At 38.3% G+C, this 18,886-nt stretch overlaps 1 protein-coding gene across 1 annotated transcript in view; it reads right to left on the bottom strand.

Moving 5' to 3' along the window:
• MYO3A (myosin IIIA) overlaps positions 1-18,886 on the bottom strand; it is a 159,219-nt gene that overhangs the window by 33,364 nt on the left and 106,969 nt on the right. Inside the window, exons 19-24 of the mRNA XM_018057111.1 lie at positions 15,442-15,595; positions 14,309-14,397; positions 12,271-12,400; positions 6,949-7,028; positions 5,548-5,625; positions 2,168-2,373 (exon numbers count right to left, since the gene is read on the bottom strand). Coding sequence (XP_017912600.1) covers positions 2,168-2,373; positions 5,548-5,625; positions 6,949-7,028; positions 12,271-12,400; positions 14,309-14,397; positions 15,442-15,595 — 737 coding nt within the window. The remainder of the gene's footprint in view (positions 1-2,167; positions 2,374-5,547; positions 5,626-6,948; positions 7,029-12,270; positions 12,401-14,308; positions 14,398-15,441; positions 15,596-18,886) is intronic.

Below are 18,886 nucleotides of genomic sequence, written 5' to 3'. Positions count from 1 at the left end.
TAGAAATAACTACAGTAAAACCCCAGTGTCTTGTGCAAAGTAAGTTAATGTTGTGTATCTTCCTTTAGGATTATCTCTTTGTCACACAACAGAAGACTTTATCCATAACAGAACAGACAAAGGGTCTGATGATTTTACATCTTACAAGGCGGGTTAATCAAAGGATAAGGCTGGACAGGGAGGGTTATTTAGTCCTATTTACACCTCCACAGGGCCTTTGCAAACTGTCCTGCCTTCCTAAGAGTCTATGCCAATTCAGATGACAGTTTTCAAACTTGTGACAGAGAAAAGGTTTATTAGCCTTTATTTCTGGAGCTTTCTAGATTCAGAACAACTATTCACATGTTCTCCAGAAATTTAGTTTTTTCCCTTATTCACTTATCATGTAGTAGTTTGCTATTCTATAACAGCATGGGATTGGAAACATATTTAAAAACTTATTCTCACTTCTGACCTTCCAAATAAGTAATGCTTAATCGCTCAGTCATGTCCAACTCTTTGCAACTCCATGAACTGTAGCCCACCAGGTTATTCTGTCCATAGGATTCTTCAGGCAAGAATACTGGAGTGGGTTGCCATTTCCATCTCCAAAATAAGTAATACAATACATCAACTACAAAATCATCAAGAAAATAGGTTCAGCTCTTCGAGAGTCCGTGTTGTAAAACCATGGATAGTTTTGAAACTGTTGGTTTAGTCTAGCATTCAGGGCTCTCTCCTCATAACATTAACCTGATCAGTTTTCCCATTTGATCCCATCTTTATCACTCCTGTCACTTCACTAACACACACTGCTGAACCAGTCTCACCCACGTCCCTCTGGTTTTTGGAGCACCAACCTGTACACAGAGATGGCCCCTTCCTGTCTTCTCCACAAACCATGCCCCCCACCAGATCTCAGTGCAGCGCTTTTTCTTGATATTCTCTCTTATCAGCCTTCATGGAGATCATCCTTCACTTTACTAAACTCTCACACTACAAACCATCTCTTTGGATCTTGGTATTTATTACCCTGCACTGTTTACTAACTTTCCACGTCTATGGCTCTGAGAATCCTAACTGGATTGTTCATTCTTGAGGACCAAGTAAGTGTTACAATTCACTGTCTTCCAGACTAGATGTGAAAGTGAAAGTGTTAGTCGCTTAGTCGTGTTTGACTCTTTGCGACTCCATGGACTGCAGCCTGGGGGCTCCTCTAGGAATACTGGAGTGGGGATAGCCATTGCCTTCTCCAGGGGATCTTCCCAAACAGGGATCAAACGTGGGTCTCCTGCATTGCAGGCAGATTCTTTACTGTCTGGGCCACGAGACTAGATACAAGTAGAGAAATGAAAAATGGGGATTCCTTGGCAGTCCAGTGGTTAGGACTCAATGCCTACACTGCAGGGGGCGTGGATTCAGTCTCTAGTCGGGGAACTAAGATCCTCCATGGCACATAGCTAAAAAGTAAATAAATATGCTGTCTCATTTAACATCACAAATAACCTTGTAGGTACCGTACAAAAAGAAAAAAATGGACTTAAAATTATTTTTAAAATATTAATCTAAATTAAGTCAATTCCAGTATATTCCAAGTACATAATTGCTCTTTTAGCTGTTGAACTTCATCTTTAAAAATCTATAAGCCACATTTAAGGTCTCTTGAGTCTTAAAAAAAGTACAGATAATCACAACTTCCTTTTGATTTCTAATATACTAAAGGTCGGTTATGTGCTTACAATACAATAAAGAAAAAAAATTCACTGTCTTCCATAGTATTTAGCATAATGCCTTGTGTATAAAAATAGTCACTGAAGTTTAAGGGTACTTCTCTCAAGATTATATTAATGTTATTTATATTGATAGTTGAGCAAGTTAAAGATGAACTCTTTAGAAAAATGAAAAGTGTGATGATAAGGTCAAATTTTAATTTGCAATTTGAAACTCAAGAACATGTGGGTTACCTGCTTTCGTGTACAGAATGGAGAATTTCCCCATATTACCTGGGTCTCCCAGCTGACAACAGACAGTTCCAGCCCCTACTAAGAGTTACCTTCTCTTTGGATACACAATCACTTTCGTGCCTTCTTTCTAGAACATCTGAGTCATTCTCTTTCTGTTTCCTATCATTCTCCTCAAGAATTTTTATATAAAATGTCCAAGGAAGCTTAAAAAGAAGTTCACACACCGTTTTATAAAGTTGGCAAAAAGTATCCGATGTGAATATCCCAGCCTTCGGATTCTTGCTGTTTCCAGAATGCCCGTGTAGCGAAGCTGGAGCACAACCTTTTCTTTGTCATATTTTCTTGCCTGACGTTCATTGTTTGGCTTGATGCAGCGGACAAAGTGAGGTTGGCCGACCACCATTTTAGATAACAAATCCATCAGAGAATACTGTAATTTGCAACAAAAATAAAATTCCCAGCATAGCATATAGACACTTAGCAGCCTGCACATCTTTCTTTTAATTATAATAAAATCTGAAAATTGAGTGTTATACAGTAATATATAATTTTTATTAATGCATATAATTAACATATGCGTTAATAAAAATTGTATTTATAGTATATATTTTAAAACATACTATATTTATGATATTTACTATTAAAAATGCAGAAGCAATAGCTAGGAATGTACATATTAAAAGGTTTCCTGTAAATTCTTAAGGCAACTTTAATTAATAGATAATATTGTTTTCTCTTACCACAACTTTTATTAATAGGCTTAATTAACATGAAAATGTTACATATTAATTTCAGGCTGGTGCTTGGGACTGGAAAGGCCCTGAATATTATTTTTGATATAGTGTGTTTGGAAGTAATTATATCCTCTCAGGGAAACTTGACAAATTTCAATATTTAGGCACACAATTTGGTTTCCTCCTTATACTATTAATTTCCTTGTCTAGCTCTTTTTTTTTTTTTCCTAAGAAAGTACAAAGTCCTTGTTAGTTATCAAGGACTGAGAAGTTAATGCACTTTAATGTATAAGACACAGTTATGTATGTGTGTGCTAAATCACACACACACAGTTATGAGTGTGTGTGCTAAGTCACTTCAGCCATGTCTGACTCTTTGAGATCCCATGGACTGTAACCCACCAGGCTCCTCTGTCCAAAGGATTCTCCAGGCAAGAATACTGGAGTTGGTTGCCATGCCCTTCCCCAGGGAAGACACAGTTATGAAAATTCATTAGGTACTCAGGTACTCTAATCTGCTCTGGTTTGATGATTTTCTTATTTTAGAAATATTTTAATCAGACAGATATGAAAACTGTCTTCTGCAGCAATACTTTATTAAAACAGCAGCCAATTGCTGGATAGCCAGCAACACAGTAGGATAATCATGGTTCAAATAAAAGTGGAATCTCAGAAAACTAGTGAGAAATGGAATATTTCCTGCCATACCAGTAAACAAAGGATGTCACAGTCATTAGCAATTGCAGCCACCACTGATGGTGAGCTGGTGAGCTGGTGAGCCCTGAGGAACTCAGGAAGGAAAAAACACCTGCCATTTAGCAGCCTTCAGACTGCAGCCACTCCCTACAGTAAGTCATGAGAACATTCAAGATGTGAATATACAGAATATTGGCCCCAGATAGGTGAAGTGCATATCAAAGGAATAATTTCAGTGAACCCAGACTCTCGCATCTTCCTATACACAGAAAAGCGCTAAATTCCTCAACTTCAGATATCCAGTGTTCTTTATTTAACAATAATCTTTTGATGTTCAGACTACCTGCCCTTTGTTGGAAAACTTCTATATACCCTGGCTCTCTCCTCGTCTCTTCAGAGCAGTTCTCTCAGGCTTGACGTCCTAAAAATTCCCATTGAATAAAGCATAACTCTCAACTTTTAGGTTGTGAATATTTTTAAAGTCAACTCCAGTATGTCAAAGACCAGGATCACAACTGTTGAATATACGGACAGAGACAGCTGTTGCTAGCTGAATCTCCCTTACTGATAGACATTTCAAGCCTGGGTGATGAAGTCAGTGCAAACTAAATCCTAGAACTGGGCAACTGACAAAGCACTGGATTTGCATGGCTTCCTCATGGGCACTGAGACCCAATTGTGAGCTTCTTCAAACAGCTGGGCTCTGACACTATGGGGGCCTTTTCATTACATTTCTTTGTAATGAAAGTGAGTAATGCAAGTGACTCACTCTCTAAAGTGAGTCATGATCACTTTAGTCCCACATCTTTCAGGCACTAGAGATACAAGTTTGATGGACGTGTCTGCTGGCATTCTGAGCAAGAGCTCCCTGAAACTCTGGCAACGGAGTTTCTTAGGGACCAAGGCAGAGTGCTACATTATGCTCATTCTCTGCAGAATGAAAAATAACTGAAAATATGTTACATACTGTGTGGAACAGATACATATGTTACATACTTAAAATATATTACATACTATATGGAATATATCCATTTTCACTGCAGCCTGAGGTACAAAACAACTTTATGAATGAATGGTTTAACATACACACAGTGTTTAATGTCAACAACAGTGATATGGTAACAGTCTTGCATAACTCACTTAAAACAAAAGAAATAATCTGGCTGTAAATACTCTCATTCAGCTGTGCTGGAGCCTGCTCTAAGGTGGATGTACCTGAAGCAAATGAGACATTCAGCATATAAATGCATGAGGTGATACTCAAAGGTGATTAAGCACACACAGTCTGCTACAAGCTTAGGACCTGAAAAATATTTAATAAAGCTACCCAGTTATTTTTAAAAAGTATTTCATGACTCTGTTGAGAACTGGATCTATTCACTGAACACAGAGTAAATTTAACCCAATTTCCTCCTCTCCCTCCATGTTACATGGAATCAATATTTTCTAAGTTTTAGGTGGTATCTTATTCATTTTCATTGCCTGGTTAATTACCATTTCATCAGAAGATATAAACAAGACCAGGAACCAGTAATGAAGACAGGGTAGGTTCTCCAGCATACAGAGAGAACAAAGGGCTTCTTTACTTTGCTATCTCCTTTCTTGTCCCAGGAAGAAAAGTCACCCTGATTCCACGCTGAGGTCACAGTGAATCACTTCCTTGGCACGTTACTGTGTTTCCCTGGTGGCCCTGCTCTTTGCCCCATGTCTATACTGGTTCTATTTTTCTCTTGAGGTTTTCAGCTTGTCCAGGCAAAGGGAGGTATTGATGGAGATGAATGCTTGACCCTGTTCCATCTGTCTGTCCACCCTAAGATCATCCAGGGCTTGAAGAAAGATTGATGAATATCATATCATTGAATGATAAACCTTTTTAGGCTTTATTCTAGTGAAAACGTGCTTGGTTCTATGGAAAAATTGTAACCAAGCTATGGACCTCCCTTAAGACTGATCTAGTATACAATAATTTTATCAATAAAATGCCAAAGTAAACCAATCCATAGGTTTTTGACAATACCTAATATATCCTATATCTAACAGATAGTAAATGAAATACAACAAAAATTCTTCTTTGCTAATAGCATTCTGATATTTGTTACTTACTTTTAACCGGCAACTTTCATTTAGAATAAATAACATGCTTAAGCACAACACATCATAATGTCACATCTTACTCTAAAATAGGATGCAACTGTTTGTGTTTTCATGTTGGTCGTCTCTCTGGCGTGACGAGTGGCTTCTCCAGTTTCACCCTAAGACCAAGAAAGACAGTGATGCTTCAGCATCTGTTGTACTTTACGATCTACAGGGAGCATGTGGAACCTTCCTTAGTCTACCCTTTCACATACATAAAATGACAAAATGCTGAATTTTTACTTTAAAGTAATTGTTTACTTTGAGATTGTCATTCTCATTGGGACTTTAATCAGTTTTCCATGGGATGTGAGTATCTCTGACTTTCAGTTCAGTTCAGTCGCTCAGTTAGTACTGTTCAACTCCTCTCAACCCCATGAATCGCAGCACTCCAGGCCTCCCTGTCCATTACCAACTCCCAGAGTTCACTCAAACCCATGTCCATCGAGTTGGTGATGCCATCCAGCCATCTCATCCTCTGTCATCCCCTTCTCTTCCTACCCTCAATCCCTCCCAGCTTCAGAGTCCTTTCCAATGAGTCAACTGGTCGCATGAGGTGGCCAAAGTACTGGAGTTTCAGCTTTCGCATCAGTCCTTCCAAAGAACACCCAGGACTGATCTCCTTTAGAATGGACTGGTTGGATCTCCTTGCAGTCCAAGGGACTCTCAAGAGTCTTCTCCAACACCACAGTTCAAAAGCATCAATTCTTCGGAGCTTAGCTTTCTTCACAGTCCAACTCTCACATCCATACATGACCACTGGAAAAACCATAGCCTTGACTAGATGGACCTTTGCTGGCAAAGTAATGTCTTTGCTTTTGAATATGCTATCTAGGTTGGTCATAACTTTCCTTCCAAGGAGTAAGCATCTTTTAATTTCATGGCTGCAGTCACCATCTGCAGTGATTTTGGAGCCCCTCAAAATAAAGTCTGACACTGTTTCTACTGTTTCCCTATCTATTTCCCATGAAGTGATGGGACCAGATGCCATGATCTTAGTTTTCTGAATGTTGAGCTTTAAGCCAACTTTTTTACTCTCCTCTTTCACTTTCATCAAGAGGTTTTTTAGTTCCTCTTCACTTTCTGCCATAAGGGTGGTGTCATCTGCATATCTGAGGTTACTGATATTTCTCCCAGCAATCTTGATTCCACCTTGTGCTTCTTCCAGCCCAGCATTTCTCTGACTTTAGCTAATACATATTTAGTTGGTCTTGGAGTAACATTTAAACTAATTACAAAAGAGGAGTTTGGACTATATCAGAAATGCATGATTATTTAAGTGACAAGCAGTAATATGAATATAACAATATCTGTTGAAGTAGAAAAGAAAGATCAAAAAGAGAAAATGAAGGGAAAGGCTGTTTAGCCTTCTCATACAAATACTGCCATTGTATGAGGAGGCTAGGTTCTTAGACTTACTGCCGTGAAAAACCTTTTCTTACCTTTGTCAGGTTGATCGATTTTTCTGAAGTCCTCATTTGATAGTTTATTATGTTTTTTGTTTGAGAATGTGGCAGATTACCTATGGGAATGTAGAGAAAATTCATACACCTTTTAGAATCTTTAATGGCTACAAGGTTTCCTCCACCTGAAAGTTAAAATAAGAATTGCTGGTCCCACAATATGAATACTTGGTTAACTAGTCATTGAGACACTTAGAAATAAAGTAATATTACTCAAAAATCTATAACTAGTGTTAAATTCAGAAAAAAGTAAAACTTCCAGCTTAAAAAACAGAAAAAGTTGAGGTAAGAGTTAGATTTCCTTTTACCTGCTACAAGATATGGGGTGATTAGGACAAAGGGAGCAATCTGCTTCTTTGTGTGCATGTTTTAAATAGCAGCTGAGATTTTCTTTTTTTTAAGATTTTTTATTTGATGTGGAAAGTCTTTATTGAATCTGTTACAATATTGCTTCTATTTTACGTTTTGGTTTCTTTGACACGAGGGACCTGGGATCTTAGCTCCCAGATCAGGGATCAAACCTGCAGCCCCTGCTTTGGGAGGCGAAGTCTTAACCACTGGACTGCTAGACAAATTCCCTGAACTTTTCCTTAATGCAAACATCAGCTTTACAATGGGCCTTAAAAATCATATGGATCATTAATTCACATGAAGTAATTATATGCAAATCAAACATGGTTGAGATCAAAGGACATTTTCAACCTAACATTCAGAAATATGTGCCTGGTGCTGGTCTGTATAACTGTACACAGTTGAGGTTATAAAAACTTGTGGTGTAGTGAAAATATTATGTCCTTTGAAGCCAGGAAGACCTGGGTTTACATACCAGCTGTAGTTCTTAAATTGTGGATTATTTACTTGGTCTCCGAGCCACAGTGTGAGTCCATAAAATCGGGATGATAAAGCCCACCTCACAGGATTTTGATGGCATGACAGTAGGTCTGGCGTGAGGTAGGTGCCTGGAAATGTTAGCTATTTTTCACTCCTTGCGCACCCTTCCCACCTCCCACACCAACCACAGTACACCAACCAACCTACAATCCATGAGTTTATCATCCTAGGAGAAGTGACTGAAATGTCTCCAGAATTCAGTGTCACTTCAGGAAGACAGTTTTCTTTTGTCCTTTTAGGCAATAAGTAAAGGCTATGTGTTTTGGCAAATCTTTCACTTTTTTTTTTTTTTGTCTTTTGGTGGCTGCAGAAGGTTGGCTCTGACCTAAGGGTGCAGGAAGGAACCCTGCCTGGGCTGTGACTGGCATGCCACTGCTCTGGTCTCATTCCCCTCCCCTCATCACTTCAGGAAAAGCTCTGGGGTGAGAGCATGGCTTTTCTGCTGGGCTGAAACTGCCTCTGCACAGGTGCCTCTTGAAATGAGACTCTTTTGGACACAGGTGAGTGGACAGAGATGGTCACCAAGCATTGTCAGAGGGGCAGCTTCAGGAATTATGCTTAGTGGGTTTTTTGGGTTTTTTTCTGTTTACGATTACCAGGGAAAGTTTTGGGAAAAAAAAATTTACTTGGGGAAAAAATGACCACCGACTCAGATTTCTTGGAAGCATGATGAATATACAAAGTGAGAAAAGCACATTAATTAGGATAGACTCATTGCTTTTAAAAATCTATATTTGAGGGGGTTTCACGATGGGGGACACACGTACACCCATGGCTGATTCATGTTAATGTATCACAAAAACCACTACAATATTGTAATTAGCCTCCAATTAAAATAAATAAATTAATTTTTAAGCCCTATATTCGAAAAGAAGAAATTTTCTTAAATCAATGACTTAAGTTTTCACATTAGAAGTTAGAAAACATAATAAACCCCAAAGGAAAAAGAAGAAAACAATAAGACAAAAGCAAAAAAAAAAAGAAAAGAAATCAATAAAATAAAATGAAAAATTCAATAGGTAAAATCAATGAAACTATAAGTTGGTTCTTCAAGAATATCAATAAAATTGGTAAATCTCTAGAAAATCTATCAAAAATAAAATGAGAGAGGACACAAGTTATTTATATCAGGAATGAGAGAACAGATATAACCTCATGATCTACAAATATCAAAGGGACAATAAAAGATTATTATCAACTTTATGTCAATAAACTTGACAGCACAGATTAAACAGAAATTTTTCTTAAAAGATAAAACTACTCTAAAGCTAATTCAAAATTAAAATAACTTGAATAGCTTTGTATTTATCAAAGAGTTGAATCTGTAGTTAAAAGCCTTGTCACGGAAAAAAAAAAAAAAGCCTTGTCACGCACATACACACAAAAACCCTTTGGGTTCAGATGACATCCCTGGTGAATTTTACAAAGTCATTTAGAAACAAATAATATTCACCCTGGGGGCTTTCCCTCATAGCTCAGTTGGTAAATCTTCTGCCTGCAATGCAGGAGACCCGGTTTGATTCCTGGGTTGGGAAGATCCACTGGAGAAGGGATAGGCTACCCACTCCAGTATTCTTGGGCTTCCCTTGTGGCTCAGATGGTAAAGAATCTGCCTGCAATGTGAGAGACCAGGGTTTGATTCCTGGGTTGGGAAGATGTCCTGCAGAAGGGAAAGGCTACCCAGTCCAGTATGCTGGCCTGGAGAATTCCCATAAATCCCATTCCTATACAGTCCATGGGGTTGCAAAGAGTCAGACACAACTGAGTGACTCACTAATTTTTCCTAAAAATTGAAGAGGAAGCATTATTTCTCAATTCATTCTATGAGACCAGCATTACTCTGATTCCAAAATCAGAAAAAAAAAATTATAAGAAAACTACAGTCCAATATTGTTCATGAACACAGATGCAAAAATTCTTAACAAAAGGTTAGCAAATTGAATCTGGCAATACATAGTCAAATGCATCATGACCATGTCAAGATTTTCCCAGGAACTAAAGTTAGTATAATGTTCAAAACCCAATACATGCAACTCACCATTTTTATAGATTTTAAAACAAAACAAAGTAAAAACAAATAATCATCTCAGTATGTGCAGAAAATGCATTTGACAAAATTCAAACATGCATGCTTGATAAAAACTTAGCAAACTAGAAACAGAAAGCAACTTCCTCCTGATTAAGGACATTTATGAAAAACCTATAGCTAACATATCATAGTTAATGGGGAAAATCTGACGGCTTCCTCCAAGATCAAGAATAAGCCAAGAATGTTCACTTTCACCATTTGTATTCAACATTGCATCTGTGATTCTGGGCAGTGCAACCAGGCGATATGAAGAAACACCACATAAAAAGAATGAAAAAGAAGGGGCAAACACTTTAGTCCCAGATGACACTTTAGTCCCAGATGACACCACCATCTATGTAGAAAACCTATAAAATTTACAAAAGAAGCTACTCTAACATGAGTTTAGTAACATTGCAGGGCAAAATATCAATACACAAAAATCAACTGGATTTCCATATACTAGGAACATACAAACTTTGAACTAAAAAGCACCGTTTATTAGAGCATAGAATGTGATATAATAGTAGATAATTTGACAGAAAACATGCAAGACTTGTACACTGACAACTACAAAATGTTGCTGACAGAAATAAAGGAAGACTTGAGAAATAAGCATATTGTGCTCCCTGATTGGAGGACTCGATATTATGAAGATAGCAGATATCCCCAAACTAATCTATAGCTTCAGGGCAACCCAATCAAAGTTTCACCAGCATTTTGGGTAGAAATTGACAAATTTAAAGGGAACCCTCCTACACTGTTGGTGGGAATGCAAACTAGTACAGCCACTATGGAGAACAGTCTGGAGATTCCTTAAAAAATTGCAAATAGAACTACCTTATGACCCAGCAATCCCACTGCTGGGCATACACACCGAGGAAACCAGAACTGAAAGAGACACATGTACCCCAATGTTCATTGCAGCACTGTTTATAATAGCCAGGACATGGAAACAACCTAGATGTCCATCAGTAGATGAATGGATAAGAAAGCTGTGGTACATATACACAATGGAGTATTACTCAGCCGTTAAAAAGAATTCATTTGAATCAGTTCTGATGAGATGGATGAAACTGGAGCCGATTATACAGAGTGAAGTAAGCCAGAAAGAAAAACACCAATACAGTATACTAACACATATATATGGAATTTAGGAAGATGGCAATGACGACCCTGTATGCAAGACAGGAAAAAAGACACAGATGTATATAACGGACTTTTGGACTCAGAGGGAGAGGGAGAGGGTGGGATGGTTTGGGAGAATGGCATTCTAACATGTATACTATCATGTAAGAATTGAATCGCCAGTCTATGTCTGACACAGGATACAGCATGCTTGGAGCTGGTGCATGGGGATGACCCAGAGAGATGTTATGGGGAGGGAGGTGGGAGGGGGGTTCATGTTTGGGAACGCATGTAAGAATTAAAGATTTTAAAATTTAAAAAAATAAATATATAAAAAAAATTTACATGGAAAGGCAAAGGAATTATAATCATACCTGGACAACTCTGGAAAAGAAGAACAAAGCTGGGTGACGTATATTACCTGATTTCAAAATTTTTAATAAAGCTACAGCAATCAAGAAGTGTATTACTGGCATAAAGACAGACAAATATCAGTGATACACAATACAGCCCAGAAATAAACAGGCTCTCTCTCCTTCTCTATCTCTCCAAGGATGCCCAAGCAATGCATTAGGGAAAAGAATACTCTTTTTAACAAATGATGCTGAAACAATTGGAGAGGGGCATGAAGGACTGGAATGAAGAACAATAAAGACTCAAGAGGAAACACCATTTGGGGATAATGAACTTGTTCACTATTACCTGTGGTGATGGTTTTACAGGAGTCTATGTACGTCAAGGCCTCATCAAATTTTACTGTCTAAGTATGTGCTGCTTATTCTATGTCAGCTATGCCTCAACTATAAACTATAGTTGAATTATATCTCAACTATAACTCAAACTATAAAAAATGAAGTGCAGAAAATAACGTTAAACTCCAATAAAGAAAAGCAAACCAAATTACACTTTTTGTGCTTAAAAGCAAATGCAAAGATTATGTAGTTGGTTGGAACAAAGGCATGTGACTTTTTAATCAATAAGGCAGACTCGCTAAACTTGTAGAATCTCGAAGCATCATCCCATGCTGCCCACTCCTGACACAGCAGATAATTCTAAACTCTCTGAGGGTGACTGTACTCTTCTAATGAGAAGCTCGAACACCATCAAACTTTCTGGTGAGTACTTCAAACACTTTACTGGAAACCTAGCTTCTTTACAAAACTAAAAACCAGCTCACACATACAGAAAAGTGGAGGGATATTGCCTCAGCTTACCTGTTCTTGTCAGAGGATGGTTGACTAGCTGTCGAATTACACTGTTTTCTGATGACCTCAAAAGGAGCACAATATCAGTGGGAAGAGTGTCTCTATTTTTAGCTAAGAACCCACTTGCATTATAGATGACCTGTTGATAAAGTACATTACCAACACTGTCACAATCAATGTCATCACCCTGGTCCTCACTACCATCATCATCATTATCAATAGATACATGTGAAAGTGTTGAAGTGTTAGTCACTCAAGTTGTGTCCGACTTTTTGTGACTGCATGGACTGTAGCCTGCCAGGCTCCTCTGTCCATGGGATTCTCCAGGCAAGAATACTGGAGTGGGTTGCCATTCCCTTCTCCAGGGGATCTTCCCAACCCAGGGACTAAACTCGGGTCTCCTGCATTGCAGGTGGACTCTTTACCATCTGAGCCACTAGGGAAGCCCACATTAATAGATACATATAGACAGCTTACTCAGTGCTGAGTGGCAGCTACACAAAGATTTATAATGGTAATCCATTACAACTTGGCTAGAAATGTGAACCTCTTCAGGTTTACACTAACTCTTTTCAGAGACAAATTTGTGCCCCACTGATTTTATTTGGGTGGAAACGATCAAAAAGTGTTGATTCCTCCCATTTATTATAGCGGAAATGTTGTGTGTTTCCCACCTCTATTTGGAGGATTGGGGCCAGAAAGGTATTCTCATTTCTATGATAATTGGTTTACCTGCAGTGAAAAGGCCTTTATAGAATTTGCTCCACAGCAGCGGGGTCTAGATATACTGTGGGTATTTTGTGTTTCTGGAACTTCTAAATAATTTTAAGATTTTTAAAGATCAATGTAACCCCAAGATTTCAATAGGGTGGTTCAATGTGGTTGCTTTTTGGGGGTGAATTTCATCCCTCCAAAATTAGGTATGTTGCAAATCTAACCCCCAATATGACTATTTGGATACAAGGTCTTTAGAAGGTAATGAGGGTTAAAAGAGGTTTAAGGATGATGCTCTAAGCCCACAGGACTGGTGGTTCTTATAATAAGAGGAAGATATACAGGAGATCTCTTTCTCTTCCTTACATGTACATAGAGGAAAGGCTATCTGAAAACAGAGAGAGAAGGCAGCCACCTGCAAACCAGGAAGAGAGGCCTCACAAGATACCAGATCTGCTGGCCCCTTGATCTGGGACTTCTAGTCTCCAGAACTGTGAGGAAATACAATTTCCATTGTTTAGGACACCCAGCCAGAGGTATTTTTGTTATGGCAGCCCAGAAGACTAATATAGTTAAAAATAACTGAATAAAATGATCATAGGAAATTCTTAATGATTGTTTTAAATGAGACTTACTGATAAAATCGTGTGCTGAAAATCATAAGAAAGGCTGTAACTAAAATATTTAAGGTAGATTTTGCTTTCAATGACAAAAGTCTGGAATGTTGACTGACACAGAAGTTCTATTAGACTAGAATTCTTAGGGTTCTAGCCGTTATTCTGTTTATGTATTTCTATGAATTCCCCTTCTTGATTTGAATATCTTCTTAGTCCTCCAATATTTATAATGTCATTGTGAGTGAAAGATCTGTTATTCTCTACAGAAGGAACAGAAGCCGTCTTCTGGGCGCAGGACAACATATCTGAGGTTTGCTCTGGTATAGGAAAGTATATCCATCAGTGCATAAACATTGCTTCCTCTAACTGCATGCCAGTCCATAAGCTAATCCTATCTAATTAATCAGCTCAGTTATCTGGACATACCTCCTGCCTGGTACCTTCTCTTGTTGGGAAGGAGGAGAGACAAAGGCTGCAGTGGACAGAGAAGCATCTCAAGTCTGAAGAAGGCAGTTTATACAAAAGTTTCCCCGTTATCATTAAAAGAAGGGAAAACTGCCAGCCAACTGCAGCCCAAGCCAGATCTTAGGATCAGAAAGATGGACTCTTTATCCCATTATAACTATGTGTAAATATTTGGGGCCATAATTTCCATAGCTTTATTATTCAACAAAAGACTAAAGAGAACCTCAGTTATAGTGCTTCAGAGTTCTTACCTTTCCTGCATAATGGTGAATTCCAAAACTAAGCTCCATTCTTTTAGGTCTCCAGAAGTACTGTGATTTCAGATTACCTTCAAATTTTTCTGTAGAAAAAAATTTAACTCTAAGATTAAGCATGTTAGAATGTCTCAAAAAATACTGATTGACAGAATCTTCTCTTTCACAATAAAATGGAAAATGTGCAGTGAAAAAACGGAAAATTTTATATAGCTACTGCATGTAAATTTGTAATATAATTATAAATGGTAAGGTAAAACTCGAGATCATCAATTTCACCATTCCATTACAATTGTAGTAATGGAATGGTACTACTGCACAGCAGCAGTACTCAAACCTTGCCAAGCATCAGAATCACCTGGAGGGTTTGTTAAACTGCTGGGTCCCACCTCCAGAGCTTCTGACTCAATAGGTCTTGGAATGGGATCCCAGAATTAACATTTCTAGCAAGTTCCCAAGGGGGATGCTGATGTCCCTGGTCTAGAGACCACATTCTAAGAACAGACGAAAGAAAAAACCAAGTACTTGAGATTGTCCAGAGAGCTTTGTGAAACACAACTGGATGTGAAACCATGAGCCTAGACATTTGGTATCTTGTCTCTCTTTTCTCTAAGAGGAGCTATAGGTTATTACTGATTACATAGGAAACACAATAGGATCATAAAGGAAGTTCTACAATAATTTTACCAACACAAGATCTCTGTTATTTCATGTCACGGAAGGTACATTTTAACATCAAAATCAAGTGACTAGTATGAAATGATTTCCCCACAACTTTGGGGTTATTTTCTTTTCCATCTATCTCTTTTCCATTCTGAGAGCTGTCCTTTTTCCCTGCCCTTCCATTTCTAATTTTGGGCTGGATGATCTCTAAGGTCATTTCTAACATAAAATCCTATGGTGAGGGCTCTACCATAATATAAGGTGAAGTTTAATATGGAAATTTATTTCACCCTATTATAAACATTCACTGGTCCAGGTATTAGACCAAAAGCCTCTTCTTTAAAGTTAGATATCCAGTCTTTGTCACAGCAACATTCTACTAAGTAACTTTAAAAATTACAAAAAATTCATAATCGCATGACTGCATTACATGAAAACTATGTAGACGTACTGAATTTAAAACTCACCTACAAGAGTTTGGTCGGTGGCCTTGGGAAATCTACTTTCTTCATCAAGGAGGGACAGTAAACCCATTGGCTTCTGCAGACACATGTCTAGGAGAGGCCGGTTATCTTCATATTCAATAACTCTAGCATCAATATCTTCATTTAGGTATTCATTCTATAATGGGACATGACAGGCATAGAAATACTTAAAATTTTGTAAACAATATGTAAACTGGCAGAAATTACCTGAAATTCTGCTTTTCACATAAAAAATTGCTCCCTATGACCCTGCCCTTAAACTGAGGGTATCATTTTATTTCTCTCTCTCCAGATGTGCTAGTTCATTAAAGTCAGCACTGCTGATATTCAGGCTAGCAATAAAAAGTTTCTATTCCCTGTATTAGAATTCCCTCTATTAGAATCTCAAGCTTTCCAGAAATGGGGGACTATGTTGTTAGTGACCTGTAATGAAATCACGTTACATAATTTCTTTTGTTAATGATCTCTTTGATGTGAACTGTTTCTTAGAGTCTTTATTGAATTTGCTACAATATTGCTTGCTTTTTATGTTTTGGTTTTTTGGCTGTGAGGCACATGGGATCTTGGCTCCCTGATCAGGAATGGAACTGGCACCTCCTGCATTGGAAGGCAAAGTCCCAAATACTGGACCACCAGGGAAGTCCTCAAGAATTGACAGAATATTAATTAGGTATATCTTAGGGTCACATTTCCCCCAATTTCAGCCTTTATCTAACTTCAGATGCTGAATATCTCAAGAACATCACTTTTCAATCATGATGACATTTACGTTATTTGGGATGAACAACTGTGGGTCACAGGAGCCACTGATGGATGAAGAACCAAGAACATGCAGGTTCCCATTGGGGCTCTGCCACTTAACTAGCCACCTGTCCTTTGGAACTTTCTTCCTCTTAGACATCCATTTTCTCATCTACTAAATGGAAGTAACAATCTCCATCTAACAAAGTAAAAATACCTGGTACGCTAGTAACCATCTGTGGTTGAGTATACTGTAATGTCAAATGCATAAAATAAAAACAATAAACAATAATTTCTGGAAGATGGCAGTACCAGCACAACATAGATACTGATGATCTATTTTACGAAAGGGATGGGAAGAATCATGCTGCAGCTTTGCTCCTGACTTTTGCCTTCACTCTGCGTCCTCCCCAACCCCTAGTGCTGCAGTCTATAAGAGAGGACATAGATGACCTCTGACCTCCAACCCTTAGACACACTTACATGGAAGGTATACAGCAGGTCTCAGGTTCTAAAGCAGCTATTGCTGGGCAAGTATAACAGATAATCACTGTCTGGAGCAGAGCGTTCTCCTCCATTCACAAACTCAAGTCACAGGCTATTTTCATTACTATTTTAATATATTCTTCAATATATGTATATATTTATTCAATATATTCAATAATACATTGAATATATTACCCAATAATATATTCTTGAATATAAATATTTTCATTGAACACTTTATAATAAATCACTGTGATGGATGATAAAGAGATGTTTAAAATGAAGTCCCTGTCCTCAGTGGATTTAAGATAAACTGAGTGATTAGTAAATAAATACCTAAAATGCAAGGTAACACAGGTTAGATAAGTGGTATGTACAGAGTGAAAAAGTTGGCTTAAAGCTCAACATTCAGAAAATGAAGATCATGGCATCTGGTCCCATCCCTTCATGGGAAATAGATGGGGAAACTGGAAACAGTGTCAGACTTTGTTTTTTGGGGCTCCAAAATCACTGCAGATTGTGATTGCAGCCATGAAATTAAAACACGCTTACTCCTTGGAAGGAAAGTTATGACCAACCTAGATAGCATATTGAAAAGCAGAGACATTACTTTTCCAACAAAGGTCCGTCTAGTCAAGGCTATGGTTTTTCCAGTGCTCATGTATGGATGTGAGAGTTGGACGGTGAAGAAAGCTCAGCTCCGAAGAATTGATGTTTTTGAACTGTGGTGTTGGAGAAGACTCTTGAGAGTCCCTTGGACTGCAAGGAGATCAGTCCTGGGTATTCATTGGAAGGACTGATGCTAAAGCTGAAACTCCAGTACTTTGGCCACCTCATGCGAAGAGTTGACTCATTGGAAAAGACCCTGATGCTGGGAGGGATTGGGGGCAGGAGAAGAAGGGGACGACAGAGGATGAGATGGCTGGATGGCATCACCGACTCAATGGACGTGAGTTTGGGTGAACTCCGGGAGTTGGTGATGGACAGGGAGGCCTGGCGTGCAAATGGTCGGACACAACTGAGCGACTGAACTGAACTGAACCGATGTACAGTGTACTACAAGGGGTTCTGAGAAAGAGAATTTATCTGGGATCTTGGTGGAAGAATTTAGTCCATGGCAGGTGGGGATTTAATATGCAAATCTTTTAACCACTGCTTTTAGAGCCTTGTGAAATTCAAATCACAGTTCGAGTGTCACCAGGAAAAAAATAAACATGTATTTTTAAATACAACAAAATCTTAATACATAAAAATGAGGCAGAACCCACTGCTCTGAAAGGGTAGATCACCTGAAAGACGTCCAGTTTACCCAGTATGAAAAAATGGAAACTTACATAAAATGGGAACTGCGAAATGAAGTTTCACAGCTTTTTCATTGGAAGGTAACCTTGAGAGATGTACACAGACCTAGAATTACTTGGCTGTCAGACACATTATGCTGACAGCAGATTATAGCTTAAATGGCAACTACAAAGTTCAAAGAGGCTTTGTATGTTTTCTATGGAAAGTGTGCAAGGTTAAGGTCTAAACCAATGCATTTTTCACTTCTATTTGCCTGTGTCTAAATCCACTGACTGCTTTGGTGGCAGGTTACACAGAGCAGAGATGAGGAACCTGGAAAACAATGGACTTAGACTTTTAAGACACTGATTAGTATCTCTAGGCAAATTGATCGAGAAAATAAATGCTGTTAGGATTTACAAAGCACTCTTAGTAAAATGGTTATGCCTGAAACAACATATTATGTATTCTTATAGCTGTTATGATCTCAAAACATTGTTGTTTTTAAGTATATGTGGAAATATGTAGCCCATATAACTACTCAGAAAGTCCTCTGTTATGTCCTGTACATTAAAAATACCTTCAAAGAGGATGAGTAGAGGTTTTTTTTTAATGTTTATTTATTTATTTGGCTGTGCTGGGTCTTTTCTTTTTTTGCATTTTTATTTATTTTTTACTTTATAATATTGTGTTGGTTTTGCCATATGTCAACATGAACCCACCACGGGTATACACACGTTCCCCATCCTGAACACCTCTCCCACCTCCCTCCCCGTATCATCCCTCTGGGTCATCCCAGTTGTGCTGGGTCTTAATTGTGGCATGTGGGATCTAGTTCCCCAAATAGGTATTGAACCTAGGTCCCCTAGACAGAGAGGACAGAGTCTTAGCTACTGGACCACCAGGGAAGTCCCCAGTG

This window comes from Capra hircus, chromosome 13, assembly GCF_001704415.2.
Source record: "Capra hircus breed San Clemente chromosome 13, ASM170441v1, whole genome shotgun sequence".
Lineage (NCBI taxonomy): Eukaryota > Metazoa > Chordata > Mammalia > Artiodactyla > Bovidae > Capra > Capra hircus.
Note: the sequence above shows the minus strand (reverse complement) of the source record. Positions and strands in the feature narration are given on the sequence as shown.